The sequence below is a fragment of the Streptopelia decaocto genome, assembly GCF_964273445.1.
Source record: "Streptopelia decaocto genome assembly, chromosome: 21".
Lineage (NCBI taxonomy): Eukaryota > Metazoa > Chordata > Aves > Columbiformes > Columbidae > Streptopelia > Streptopelia decaocto.
In genome coordinates, this window is record NC_138676.1 from 6,104,620 (window position 1) to 6,119,159 (window position 14,540).

Below are 14,540 nucleotides of genomic sequence, written 5' to 3' on the forward strand. Positions count from 1 at the left end.
AGAAGGAGCTCCTACCAGATATGCCAGGGACGGGATTTAGGAAACTGTCTCATATGCTCTTGATTGCAGACACATTTCCCAATGCAACCCCTGGTCTCCTCTCCTCCCCAGCAGACCCTCTGCCCCAAAGCCATGGGGTCCAGGTCACGAGTCTCCACCTCAGCAGCTGGACCTCCAGGTGAAGGGTTCCTGGAACGGGGTACTCAAAAAAGGTGCTAAAAGTACTTGCTCTACAGTGGCATTATGTGAGTGGCAGCAGCACAGCCGGGTCAGGAGAAGGTTCCACAGCATGCCCGTCTGCCTTTCTGTCCTTATTTTCTGGTAGCACTGCAGTGTTCTTCCCTGTTTCTCCACCTGTCCCTGGTGCTCTTGCTCTCTGGGCTTGGGGTGTGAGTGTGGGTCAGTTTTTTTTTCTGACACCAATTTAGGGGGTCTTGACCCAGAGGTGTGTTCATAGAAATTAGATGTCCAAGCTGCATTTTAAACTGTGATGAACTGTTTTTCTCAATTGGTAGAAATAAAGAATGAGCTGAAATACCCCTCCATCGGTGAAGGGGTATTCCATGAGAAACAGCCTGTTTATTCTCCCCTAACTTGTCACTGCCTTTTCCTCCTTGCACAGGTCCTCATGCCCACAGGCAGCCAATGTCCAACAGCAGCTCCATCACCCAGTTCCTCCTCCTGCCGTTCACAGACACACGGGAGCTGCAGCTCTTGCACTTCTGGCTCTTCCTGGGCATCTACCTGGCTGCCCTCCTGGGCAACGGCCTCATCATCACCACCATAGCCTGGGACCAGCACCTCCACACCCCCATGTACTTCTTCCTGCTCAACCTCGCCCTCCTTGACCTGGGCTGCATCTCCACCACTGTCCCAAAAGTCATGGTCAATTCCCTGTGGGACACCAGGGCCATCCCATATGAAGGATGTGCTGCACAGCTGTTTTTGTTTGTCTCGTTCATCACAGCAGAGTATTCTATGCTCACCATCATGTCGTACGACCGCTATGTTGCCATCTGCAAACCCCTGCACTACGGGACCCTCCTGGGCAGCAGAGCTTGTGTCCACATGGCAGCAGCTGCCTGGGCCACTGGGTTTCTCCATGCTCTGCTGCACACGGCCAATACATTTTCACTGCCCCTGTGCAAGGGCAATGCCCTGGGCCAGTTCTTCTGTGAAATCCCCCAGATCCTCAAGCTCTCCTGCTCACACTCCTATCTCAGGGAACTTGGGCTTCTTGTGGTCAGTGACTGTTTAGCATTTGGCTGTTTTGTGTTCATTGTGGTGTCCTATGTGCAGATCTTGAGGGCCGTGCTGAGGATCCCCTCTGAGCAGGGACGGCACAAAGCCTTTTCCACCTGCCTCCCTCACCTGGCCGTGGTCTCCCTGTTCATCAGCACTGGCATGTTTGCCTACCTGAAACCCTCATCCATTTCCTCCCCGTCCCTGGATCTGGTGGTGTCAGTTCTGTACTCAGTGGTGCCTCCAGCAGTGAACCCCCTCATCTACAGCATGAGGAACCAGGAGCTCAAGAAGTCTGTAAGGAAAGTGATGACTGTTCGCTTTTCAAAAGCAGTAATGAAGTGACCTCCGGCTTGTGCATGTCACTTGTAATATAACGCATTACTAGTTCAACCTGAGTTCTGTAGCTTTTGTGTTGGTTTTTGTTGTTGTTGTTGGTTTTTTTCTTTTTGGTGTTTGCTTTTCTTGCTTGTATTAATGCTATCCACAAGCAAAATTATTTGTCTTCTTATGGCTGTGTCCATATCTACCTGTCTGGTGTGTCCCATAGTCTTTGTGTAAATAAGGAGCTGTAGTCTCTGTGTGTATAAATGAAATAAAGGACCCTGCAGTGCCTTGTTTGCCCAGATTCCTCTCTCTGGGATCTCTGGGGCTGCAGGAGCCATGTCTGTGTGCTGAGGGGGAGTGAGCAGGAGCCACCCTGAGCTGACTCTTCCTCCCACCCTGACCAGCATGAGCCTGCGGACTCACCCCATGGCCCTGTGCACCACAGCCCACTTGCTCTGCAGAGCAGCACTGCCAGGTCAGAGCTGTATGGAGCGTGGGAAGGGGGGCAGGAACGGCTGGCCAGGTCAGCACAGATCAGCTCTCTTGGGAAAGGGCTCTGTGGGGAGACGGGATGTTCCAGGAGAAGAGTGGGGCACTGTATGTGTGCAGAGAAGACATGGAAAGAGAAACCCTTTGCTGCAGGGGGCAGCTTGGAGCAGGTGGCCCTGGCACTGTGGCTGCAGGACCTTCCTGAGGATCTCCAAGGCCAAATGCCTCATGCTGTGCTGGGGAGCCAGTCTGGACCTGGGTCTGCAAGCTGCCTGCACTGAGACCCACTCAGCTTGCCAGCTGGATGAACATTCTCACTGTCCTTCATTCTCACTGGTCCCCACTGCTGTGGGACCAGTTCCAGTGCCAGTGTGGCTGCTCTGCCGGGCTGGGCTGGGGAGAGGGCAGGGGGGTGGCACAATTCGGGAGGGGGTGGGAGGGCTGAACTGGCAAATGCCCCAGAGAAGAAAATACCAGTGAACGGCTGAAGTGTGTGAGTGTGCAGGGCTGGCACACAGCAGTGTCCTCTCCCAGCCAGGCCTCCTGGGAGAGCCCTGAAGCACCAGCAGAGCCGGGGCTGGTGTGTGCCCATGTTCATGGGACAACTTGGGGAAACTGGCCCAGGACAGTCACCACAGACCAGCCCCTCAAAACCACCTTTTCCTGCACTGGCCCTTCTCCCCAGCTGAGAGAGGTTGTTCATCCCTCGACAAAAGGACACTGAATGAGTAAGTCAGAAGCCAATGTTTCCACTGTATGGATGAGATATGAGCATGCATATCATGTACATAAGATGAACCCGACTCAGTACAAACACCATCAGCTATTCCTGCAGGTTCCATGAGGGCCTGAATGCAGCACTAGGATGTGCTGCCGTGAACTGAGGTCCCCATGTCCATTCCTCATGACGTGGGACATGAGGATGGCCATACTTAGGGATCTGGAGTGGCTGGATCATTGGGCTGAGGCCAGTTGTCTGAGGTTTAACAAGGCCAAGTGCTGGTTCCTACACTTGGGTCACGACAACTCTATGAACGCTACAGGCTCAGGGAAGAGTGTCTGGAAAGCTGCCTGGTGGAAAGGGATCTGTGGATGTTGACTGACAGTGGCTGAACAGGAGCCAGCGTGTTTCCAGGTGGCCAAAATGACCAACAGCTTCCTGGCTTGTATCAGGAATAGTGTGGCCAGCAGGACTAGAGAAGTGATTGTGCTGTTGTACTCAACACTGGTGAGGCTGCACCTTGAATCCTGTGTTCAGTTTTTGGCCCCTCATCTCAAGAAGGACATTGAGGTACTAGAGAGAGTGCAGAGGAGGTGACAAAGATGCTCAGTGTCTGGAGCACAAGTGTGATGAGGAGCGGTTGAGGGAGCTGGGGCTGTTCAGCCTGGAGAACACGAGGCTGGGGGAAACCTTATCGCTATCTACAACTGCCTGAAAGGAGGTTGAACATGGAGGGGGTTAGTCTCTTCTCCCACGTAGCAAGTGATAGGACAGGAGGAAATGGCCCCAAATTGCACCAGGGGAGGTTTAGATTGGATATTAGGAAAAAATATTTCCTGGAAAGGGTTGTCAGGCATTGGAACAGGCTGCCCAGGGCAATGGGGGAGTCACCACCCCTGCAGGGGTTTAAAGGTGCTTAGACGGGTTTCTCAGGGACATGGTTTAGTGTGAGAGCTGTGGTTGGACTCAATGATCCCAAGGCTCTCTTCCTATCAGAGTATTCTATGATACTATGATTCTGCCTCAGATGAGAGTCCACAAAGCCAACTCAGTTATGGACACCTGGCACAACCCTGACATTTCTGTGTGTGACAGGTGTGACAGTGCAATTGAGGAGGTCCTGGCATCCGTCAAACCCATCTTCAAGAAAGGCAGGAAGGAGAATGGGGAGAATCACAGCCTGGTCAGCTTGTCTCTGTCCCTGGGAAGGTGACGGGACAAGTCCTCCTGCAGCCATCTGCAGGCACTTGGAGGACAAGAAAGAGACTTGTGAACCAAAATGGGCAGGGGAAAGACAGGCATGTTGTGTGTATGAAATTGTGCCAGGCCTTGGACATGGTCTCCCATGGTGTCCTTATAGCCCGATTGATGCTGTTTGTGCTGAAGAAGTGGATGCTTGGTGGGAAGTTCACTGAAACGTCAAGCCCAAATATCATCTGCGATGCAGTGTCCTCTGTGCAGTTAGTGTGTCATCCCCCAGTGACCAGCATTTGGGCCAAAACTGCTGAAGGTCTTTATTGTCCCTTCTGTGCTGTGATGGAGATGATGCAAAGCTGAGCGAAGAACTTGAAGAACCTCACCTGGTCACCCTGCTTTGGGAAGGAGAGTGAAGGAAGAAGATGTTCAGGGCTCTCTTCAAACCTGACTGACTCTATGATTCAATGAGTCTTTCCCGTGGACACGTTTTTCAACATGGTATATCTGCAGAAAAAAAATCTGCAAACCAAGGGGTTACTGAGCATCAGAGCTGAAGAAAAGACTCAGAGGAGACCTCGTGGTGGCTACAGCTTCCTCACAAGGGGAGAAGGAGAGGAAGGTTCTGATGTATTCTCTCTGGTGACCAATGACAGAGCCCAGGGAATGGAAGAAGGGTGTGACAGGGGAGGGTCAGGTTGGACATGAGGAAAAGGTTCTTCACCCAGAAGTGCTGGACACTGAACAGACTCCCCAGGGAGGTGTCATGGCCCCAACCTGACAGTGTTCAAGAAGAGACTGGATAACGTCCTCAGACACACGGGGTGACCTGTGGGGTGTCCTGTGCAGGGACAGGAGTTGCACTCCATGATCCTTTGGGTCCTTCCAACTCAGGACATTCTATGATTCTATGAAATACTAGGTCAAAAGTCCATGTTTTTATTGTGCAGATGAGTTGCAAACATACACATCATGTGCATGTCCACTGTGTGCATGTGGTGAGATGAACCCAAGGGAGCACAAATGCCATCAGCTATTCCTTGAGGTGCCATAAAGGTCAGTAGGACAGAGATGGTGTTCAGGGGTCTCTTCCAAACTGCGTTATTGTAGGATTCCATGATTCTTTTCCTTGAAGAGCTCTTTCATGTCGGAATAGACAGAGGAAGGAGAACAACACAGAGCCAGAAGCAGAGATATAAAATATCCCAGAGTAAATACAGCAGGTCCTCTGAGGAACGTTTCTCCACTCAAACCCTTGATAGGAATCTGTTAGGTAAATGTGATGAAAGCAGCTTAGTTTGATCTGCTCACACACTGGACCACAAGGAGGGTGATGGTGGGTACGATGTCATGTGGTCACTTGTGTCTCATAGTCCAGTAGGAACCAATGGCTGTGGAGGGCACTGTGAGGTCACTTCTGCCTCTGCAGGGGATTGGCCAACAGCAGGAACAGGGCTGGGAAAGCACTGTGAGGTCACACACACCAGACGAGCAATCGGGCCCAATCAGCATGGCTGGATGAAAAGCAGGTCCTGCTTGACCACCCTGATCTCCTTCTGTGACAAGGTGACCGGCTGAGCAGATGAGGGAAAGTCTGTCGTGGGCAGTGAATCCGCCACACAGGCTGTGGGTGTTGTGTCCTTAGACTGCAGTAAAGCCTGTGACACCGTATCCCACAGCATCTCCTGGAGAAGCTGCAGCTCATGGCCTGGAGGGTGTATCTGTGATGGGTAAAGAACTGGCTGGAGGGCCGGACACAAAGAGTTGTGGTGAATGGAGACAATTCCAGTTGTTGGCCGGTCACGAGTGGTGTCCCCAGGGCTCAGTATTGGGGCCAGTTCTGTTTAATCTCTTTATCAGCGATCTGGAAAAGGAGATCGAGTGCACCTTCAATAAGTTTGCAGATGACACAAATTGGGTGGGAGCGTTGATCTGCTGGAGGGTAGGAAGGGTCTACAGAGGGGTCTGGAGCTGCTGGTTCATTAGACTGAGGCCAATTGTCTGAGGTTTAACACAGACAAGTGCCGGGTCCTGCACTTGGGTCATAACAACCCCCTGCAACAACACAGGCTTGGGGAAGAGTTGCTGGAAAGCTGCTTGTCGGAAAAAGGCCTGGGGGGTGTTGATTAACGGCAGCTGAACGTGAGCCAACATGTGCCCAGGTGGCCTAAAAGGCCAATGGCCTCCTGGTGTGCATCAAGAACAGTGTAGTGGGCAGAACCAGGGCAACGATCATCGCCTTCTACTTGGTGCAGGTGAGGCCACAACTCGAATCTTCAGTTCAGTTTTGTGCCCCCCACTGTAGGAAAGACCTTGAGGTGCTGCAGTGAGTGCAGAGGAGGGGGACAAGGCTGGAGGTGTTGGTCTTCTCCTGAGTAGCAAGTGACAGGATGAGAGGAAATGGCCTCTCCTTGTGCCAGAGAAGGTTCAGAATTGATGTTAGGAAACATTTCCTCACGGAAAAGGTTGTGAAGCAGTGGAACAGGCTGCCCAGGGAAGTTGTTGTGTCACTATTCTTTGTTCCTTAGCACAGCTTCTAGAAGGATCTGTTCCATCATCTTCCCAGGCACAGATAAGAGGCTGACAGGTCCTTTTCAGGGTCCTTCTTTCTACAGCAGAGAAACACTGCCACACATCACAGTTTAAAACGTGGAGACTGGACATGAGGAGGAAGAAATGTCACTCCAAGGGCAGTGCTGTGGTACGAGAAATCATCCAGAAGGAGCAGGAGATGAGTCCATGTACTTGTGTTTCCAGGAACAGCATGAGAGTGGAGACACATCAGTCAATGTATGGAAATACCAGGGTGAGAGCAAGGGGAGTTAGCGAGATGGGTGTCTACAGCCTGCAGGGAAACTGAAGCAGCTGTGGGACAGTGTAGGACAACCTGTGGTGGAGATGGCAAAGGGCACTGGCAAGGCTGGATGTCACCAAGAGAACCCAAGTCTTTGTCCCCTTGGCTATGGCCATCGCCTCTGCCACCAAGGCCTGTGAGGAGACGTGTTGTCCTCAGGCACTGGGGCACCTCATGGCCTCCTGCACACCCCAGTAAGGCTGGGAACTGTCACCCCATTGTCCTTCACTCACACCACACAGCCCACATCCCCTGCCCCAGGAAGAGCCCTGAGCAATGTGTGAGGGACAGGATCTGCCTTCCCAGGGGCTGGGGGTCAGGCCTTGGCCTCTCTGCTTCATCCAACTAAACCAGGGTTTTCTCAGCACCTCAGCTGCCTGCACGTTTCCCTTTGTTTATCTGCCACCATGGCCTCCAATTCTCTGCTCTAGCGAGTCCCTGGGGAGGTTCTGCTGGTACTTGCCCTCAGTGGAACTCATTAATTCTTCAAGGAACTTAGTACTTTTTCCTTCTGGCTTTGACTTCTGGAAAGGTTTGTGCAGTCTCCTCTCAGCACCTGGGTAATGTTCAAGGACTCAGCACCAAATGCACCATGGGGCTCATTACACTGAAGAAAGCTCTAAGAAACCATGTCTCTTCTTGTAATGTCCTTCCAATCTTGTTCAGTTAATTAGAGAGTTTTCTTTGTGTAATTATGGAGAAAGATTTCAAAAAGCTTCTGATAAAAATGTCTTTCTATTGTAAAGGGTGTATTTTAATCCTTTTCAGTTTGGAGAAGATGTAATTGCAGCATTATCTGGTGTTGATCCAGGGTCTCTCCTAAGGAGGTCTGGACTGGCTGGAGAAGCTGTCCCTTGAGGTCTCACACCGTGTGGACAACCTTGCTCCTCACCTCCCAACCCCATCGTTTCTCTCATTGGCCCCTGAGCCTTGCATCCCTTTTCCTCACCCCAGACTTCACTGCATCTGCAGCTGGATGTGCCAGCTCCTTTGCACCAGCTCCCACCTGCTCTCCTTGCAGACCCAAGTGCTCACAGCAAAGACGGACTTTGCTTTACCCTTGAACAAACAAAATACAACTGATGAGAGTCATGATTAAAAGAAAACAGGCTCCTCAACTATACACCAAGGACAAGCTGCCACCACTGAGGTTCATCTTCTCCAAGGCAGAACCATGCAAGAAATGTTTTAGACAGAAAGGAAAGTATAAAATAAACACAATAAAAGAGTTGGCTAAAGACAGAATTAGACAGACTACTGAAAGACAAGGAAGCTTTTAACTCCTTGAAGCTGAAAGCAGCAACTGGATTGTTGACAAGCGTCTGAGTGATCAAACAGTAAGAGGAAGGGAAATCCAGAGAGCAATCGCAAGTGCTTGTGTGCAGATCAGCTGCTGGAAATGGGACTGCAGACATGGTCAGTTTAGTCAGGGCAGGAGGAAATACCTGGAGGATGAGGGAGATGAGATGCACAGATAACAGAGAGAGTGCTGAGAAGGCAAATCTAGTGCAGGATCAGTAGTTCTCCTCTTGTTCTTAATGCACATCCTGAAAAGTCTCATTTTGATCTAATGGGAAAACACTGATATTGAAAGTATTCAAAAGAAAGAAAGGAGAATTACAACACCAACAACGTTTGATGTTTAAAGTTTCAAGAACACATTTCCTTCACTCTATATCTTTCAATTGGTTTCTTTTTCCGTACATTTTTAAGAAATGTTCTCTAGATTTCTATCCTGACAAACCCTACAACATTAAGAAAGATAATCCTTGTGGCTTTCAGAGTCGAAGGCACCAAAGAATGCACTGCCATGGGCTGTCAGTGCCACTTTTAACCCTGGGCACACAGTGAGTCATGCTGGAAGCTGTTGGCCACTCTTGACTGATGGAGGAAAGAGGGATAAAAAGGTTAATTGAGCTGTTCTCTTTTTAGATGGCCATGTTGACAGTGATCTCAACAGACCTGTGTTGTCTGTCTTTCTATGTGATCGTAAGGAAAAAATTATATTTATGTGTTGGTAAATATATAGTAAAATGTATGTGTGTCCAGTTATATTTCCTACCAGCACTCTCCAAGGAAGAATCTTTCTTCAGAGAAATTGCTGGATTTATACTGTCTTTGTCACCCGTCCCCTGCCCCACTGGCCACTGGGACCAGGGTGCCCTCAGCCGCCTTCCTTGTGCTGACCATATCTTTGGAGAAGCCCTCCTGGGTGCCCTCCCCTTGCACGGCCATTTCAGCCACTGCTCAGCGTTGGCTTTGCTGGCTCCACCCCTGCACCCCCAGGCCAGGTGTCTGTCTGTCTGTCTGTCCCTGGGCAGCCTGTTCCCCTCCAGCCTCCCTGCACGTCCTTCTGCTGTTTGATCTCTGAAGTCAGGGGGTCCCTGTTCATCCATGACCTCTTGCCAGGCCCTGCTGGACTCCCTGGCCATCAGGTTGGTTTCTTCCTGGGCTCTGAGGACATCACCCCTGAACAGGGACTCACAGCCTGTTTGTTCTCCAGGACAGCCAAAGCAGATCCTCCAGTAATGAAATCAGCTCTCCTGCAGGACTGCACTCTTGTTCTGCAGTTGTCCTGCTTCTCCACCATCTCATGGTCCCTGCAGCCATGGCCGCTCTCATCCTTCAGATCCCCGGCCTGATCCACCTTGTCTGTCAGTAGGAGACCAGCCCTAGTCAGCTCGTCCATGTTTATCTCAAAATGCTGTGTTCCACACCTGCAGGAGCCTCCTGGGTTGCTTGTGCCCAGTGCTGCTGCCATCCCAGCAGACCAAGCCATGGTCCAACTTGCCATGTACTCGAGGACCTGTGACCATGAAGCTTCCTCCAAGGCAAGGCTCTGTGCACACCAGGCTCCCCTCTGCACAGAGCTCATCTCCAGCTCCTCATCCACCACCTGCCTTCCCGAGGAGCCCTGACCACCCCTGGCTGCTCTCCCACCACTGAGCTGTCCCACCAGGGCTCTGCAGTCCCCATGGGGAGCACGGTGCTGCCTGCCCAGCAGAAACGACAGTGCTGGGTGGGAAAAGTAGAGGCAGGTGCAGGGGCAGTGTCTGGAGGTTGGTGTGAGGTGACCCCTGGTGCCAGAAGAGGATGATGCAAGGTGAGGCGTCATGGGAGGGAGGTAGATTTTGAAGTCACATCTTTGGAAACAACCCAACTGGGCACGTGGTGAGTCAGGCCTAGTGATGTCACCTGGATGCTGGAAAACACACCCAGCAGTGCTGAGAGCCTGGGAGATGGGAGATGCAGGAGAAGGGGAAGATGACACATCTGGAGGTGGGTTGTGATGCCACTTCTATTGCAGATACATGGGGTAGATGTAGGCCAAGAAAACATGGATGCATTATTACTTGTGAGGTCACCTCATGACAGCAATGTGATTGGCCAGAGGTAGGCAGGTATCATGAAGTCATCAAGGATGCCAGATGGGAAGGCTGCAGATAAATGACTGTGCCCCTGATGAGGCCCTGCCCTGGGTGAAACCACCTGTACGTGCCATGAGAAAATGTGGGACGTGCATGAGAAAGTGAGGGATGTGAGAAGGGACCAGAGGACCAAGGCAATGGAATCTAAACTATCAAATTTGAGTGCAAGTGGAGAAAACCTGAGCCCATTGGGGAAAAAGTAACTGATGACGGTTATGAATTGGTGAGGAGACTGGGGCAGAGAAAGGGAGGGATCAAGGTGGATCGTGGAAGAAGCAGCTTGTGGAAGAGCAGGGAAGAGAGGGATCCAAGTGACCAGCTGCCCGTGGGGAGGTGGCTGCTCAGTGCTGCTCTGGCCAACCCCCCTGCCTGATCACCATGGTCTGTCCTGCTTATTAGACTGGTTTCAGCTGGGGTAGAGTTAATTATCTTCATAGCAACTTTATGGCGCTGTGTTTTAAATCTGTGATGGAAACAGTGTTGATCACACTCCCATGTTTCAGTCACTGCTGAGCGGTGCTTGCACAGAGTCAAACCCTTTTCTGCTTCTCACGCTGAGAAGTGAGAGTAGGCTGGGGGGGGCCAAGAAATGGAGAGGAGACACAGCTGGGACAGCTGACCCCAGCTGACCGAAGGGATCTTCAGTACCACATGAAGTCATGCTCAGCAACAAAGTCTGGGAGAGAAAGGGAGGGGGGAACACTCAGAGTGATGGCGTTTGTCTTCCCAAGTAACTGCTATGTGTGATGGAGCCCTGATTTTCTGGAGATGGCTGAACACCCACCTGCCAATGCAAAGCAGGGGATAGATTCCTTCTTTTTCTTTGATTGCACACACAGCTTTTGCTTTGCCTATTAAACTGTCTTTATCTCAACCCTCGAGTTTTCTTTTACTTTTAAGATCTTCCCCTCATCCTGCCACAGCAACAGTGTGGTGCTGAGTTGATGACCAGGGTTAAACTACAATATTTCTTAAACTCTGTTCCTGGCTATTTACTGTGTGAGTGGGTTCACCGTTGTGTGTGTGTTTGGGTGTAAATGTATGCACAAGCTTTCTTGGTCAGGTCTAAGTGAGGCTAGCAAGGAAGAGACACCAGGATATGAAGAGACCTGGGGCTGGAATGGCCAAGTCGGCAATATCTCTGAGTCTGGGTTGACCCAAACCCCAGGTCCACACAGGAGGGACCACAGGGGTGTGTGAAATTGCAGGTAAGTTCTACCCGGGATGTGCAGACAACTCATGCAACCTTCACAGCAGCTCAGTCTGAGAGGAGGAACAGGGCACGGTCAGTACTGTTGCTCATGGTTGTGCAAAAGTGCTGCTGCTGGTGTGGTGACTGTGAAGGTGCTGCCATCCAGCAGGACCTGGACAGGCTGAAGAGTTGGGCGAGGAATAACCTGATGAAATTTTACAAGGGCAAGTGTAGAGTCCTGCATCTGGGCAGGAACAACCCCAGGTTCCAGTATAGGTTGGGAAATTACATATTAGAGAGCAGCGTAGGGGAAAGGGACCTGGGGGTCCTGGGGACAGTAGGGTGACCATGAGCCAGCACTGGGCCCTTGTGGCCAGGAAGGCCAATGGCATCCTGGGGTGTATTAGAAGGGGGGTGGTTAGTAGATCGAGAGAGGTTCTCCTTCCCCTCTACTCCGCCCTGGTGAGACCACATCTGGAATATTGTGTCCAGTTCTGGGCCCCTCAGTTCCAGCAGGACAGGGAACTACTGGAGAGGGTCCAGCGTAGGGCAACAAAGATGATTAAGGGAGTGGAGCATCTCCCTTATGAAGAAAGGCTGAGGGAGCTGGGTCTCTTTGGTTTGGAGGAGACTGAGGGGTGACCTTATTAATGCTTATAAATATATGAAGGGTGAGTGCCACGAGGACAGAGCAAGGCTCTTCTGGGTGGCAAACAATGATAGGACAAGGGGTAATGGGTTCAAGCTGGAACACAAGAGATTCCACTTAAATTTGAGAAGAAACTTCTTCTCAGTGAGGGTGATGGAGACTGAACAGGCTGCCCAGGGAGGTTGTGGAGTCTCCTTCTCTGGAGACATTCCAACCCGCCTGGACATGTTCCTGTGCGACCTCACCTGGGTGTTCCTGCTCCAGCAGGGGGATTGGACTGGATCGTCTTTTGAGGTCCCTTCCAATCCCAAACATACTGTGACACTGTGACACTGTTGGAACGGGTCTGTGTGGGGTGGGCTGTTTCCATCTTTGTTTCCCTGCAGATACCTGGATTTAGTGCTTTCCCATGGGTTGACTCCACCTTGGGCCATGTCTCATTCTGTGGGCTCCAGTCACTGCCCACCTCAGGCACACACCGTCCCTGTGTATCTCATGGGCTCTCCAGGCAGCTCCAGATTCCTCTCCTGGAGGATTGTCCTCTACCCCATCATGCTCTGGGACAGCCCAGTCTGACTGTATCTCATGACCACTCCCCTTCTTCACTGTCAACAGACAACAACGGTTGTGTCTTAAACCACAACTCAGTTGTCTATCAGCTACCAACGTGACAATGAGCTTTGACCTCAGGCCCTTTTGGGTGAAATTCCTGGGTCTGTTGTTGAGATCAGCTTTAGAAGAACAACCAAATATTGAGGAACTGCACAGAGAAGATGTCATTTTATTACGGAGATGCTATGGGAGACCAAGCTCTGACACAGTGTTAGGAAAACATTTATACAGGTTTCAGGTATTTTAAAAATAGTAATAATGGGTACATTTTTCAGGATAGAGCGCTAAACACAAACAATTAGGTACAAACATAAAAACCATAAATAACAATATGGGTAATGCTAACAAAGTAAAAGGGATAAAACAAGGTACAGGTCTGCATTGGGATACAAATAGACATCATTTGTGGACAGTGATGGAAAGCTGATCAATATTGACAAACACCCATGAAATCACTTTCCTAATGGACTCCTTGAGCTCCTGGTTCCTCATGCTGCAGATGAGGGGGTTCACTGCTGGAGGCACCACTGAGTACAGAACAGACATCACCAGGTCCAGGGATGGGGAGGATATAGAGGGGGGCTTCAGGTAGACAAACATGGCGGTGCTGATGAACAGAGAGACCACGGCCAGGTGAGGGAGGCAGGTGGAAAAGGCTTTGTGCCGTCCCTGCTCAGAGGGGATCCTCAGCACGGCCCTCAAGATCTGCACATAGGACACCACGATGAACACAAAACAGCCAAACGTTACTAATGCACCAACCACAAGCAACCCGAGTTCCCTGAGGTAAGTGTCTGAGCAGGAGAGCTTGAGGATCTGGGGGATTTCACAGAAGAACTGGCCCAGGGCATTGCCCTTGCACAGGGGCAGTGAAAATGTATTGGCCGTGTGCAGCAGAGAATAGAGAAACCCAGTGGCCCAGGCAGCTGCTGCCATGTGGACACAAGCTCTGCTGCCCAGGAGGGTCCCGTAGTGCAGGGGTTTGCAGATGGCAACGTAGCGGTCGTAGGACATGACGGTGAGGAGACAATACTCTGCTCTGATCAAGAAAGCAAATGAAAAGAGGTGTGCAGCACATCCTGAGTATGAGATGGCCCTGGTGTCCCAGAGGGAGTTGGCCATGGATTTGGGGACAGTGGTGGAGATGCAGCCCAGGTCGAGGAGGGCGAGGTTGAGCAGGAAGAAGTACATGGGGGTGTGGAGGTGCTGGTCCCAGGCTATGGTGGTGATGATGAGGCCGTTGCCCAGGAGGGCAGCCAGGTAGATGCCCAGGAAGAGCCAGAAGTGCAAGAGCTGCAGCTCCTGTGTGTCTGTGAACGGCAGGAGGAGGAACTGGGTGATGGAGCTGCTGTTGGACATTTGCTGCCTGTGGGCATGAGGACCTGTCATAGGAGGAAAAGATAGTGAAGGTTTGATGAGACTTCCTTGGAAATAATCAAAACCATTTCCCACAGACCCTCCCACCCCGTCACACAAAGAGGCATTTTTCTTTTTCCAGGAGTACGTCCTGGCTGGAGCCCTCGTCGGTGCTTGATGAGTGTGCAATGAAGAGCAGGGTCTCTGCCCAGGGGCTCCTGAGGAGTCAGCCTGACCCTGTGTGATCGGGTGGGCAGGGGCCAGTCCTGGGGTTCAGCTTTGTCAGCTGGAACCGCTCCTGGTGCAGAAGGGACTGTCAGCATCTGTACCCCCAGGCCTGAGAAACTGAGTTGGAGAGGTTTGGGGTTTCTACAGCTCCTTCTCCCCTCCCACCCTGGGGAGTGTTGTTGGGTGTCAGAAACCCTCAGCATTTCTGCTGCACTCAGGGAGAACAGAGCGAGTCCTGCGAGACCAGA

General features: G+C 51.4%; 2 protein-coding genes across 2 annotated transcripts; one reads left to right on the plus strand and one right to left on the minus strand.

Annotated features, from left to right (window-relative positions):
* Nucleotides 1–645: 645 nt before the first annotated feature.
* Nucleotides 646–1,989, plus strand: LOC309448787 (olfactory receptor 14A16-like; the record flags this gene model as incomplete). Its single annotated transcript, XM_082070539.1, has 1 exon — nt 646–1,989. The coding sequence occupies one exon, from the start codon at nt 646–648 to the stop codon at nt 1,585–1,587; it is 942 nt and encodes a 313-aa protein (XP_081926665.1). The 3' UTR covers nt 1,588–1,989.
* Nucleotides 1,990–13,107: 11,118 nt separating this feature from the next.
* On the minus strand, nt 13,108–14,067 carry LOC309448694 (olfactory receptor 14C36-like; the record flags this gene model as incomplete). Its single annotated transcript, XM_082070421.1, has 1 exon — nt 13,108–14,067. The coding sequence occupies one exon, from the start codon at nt 14,065–14,067 to the stop codon at nt 13,108–13,110; it is 960 nt and encodes a 319-aa protein (XP_081926547.1).
* Nucleotides 14,068–14,540: the final 473 nt, after the last annotated feature.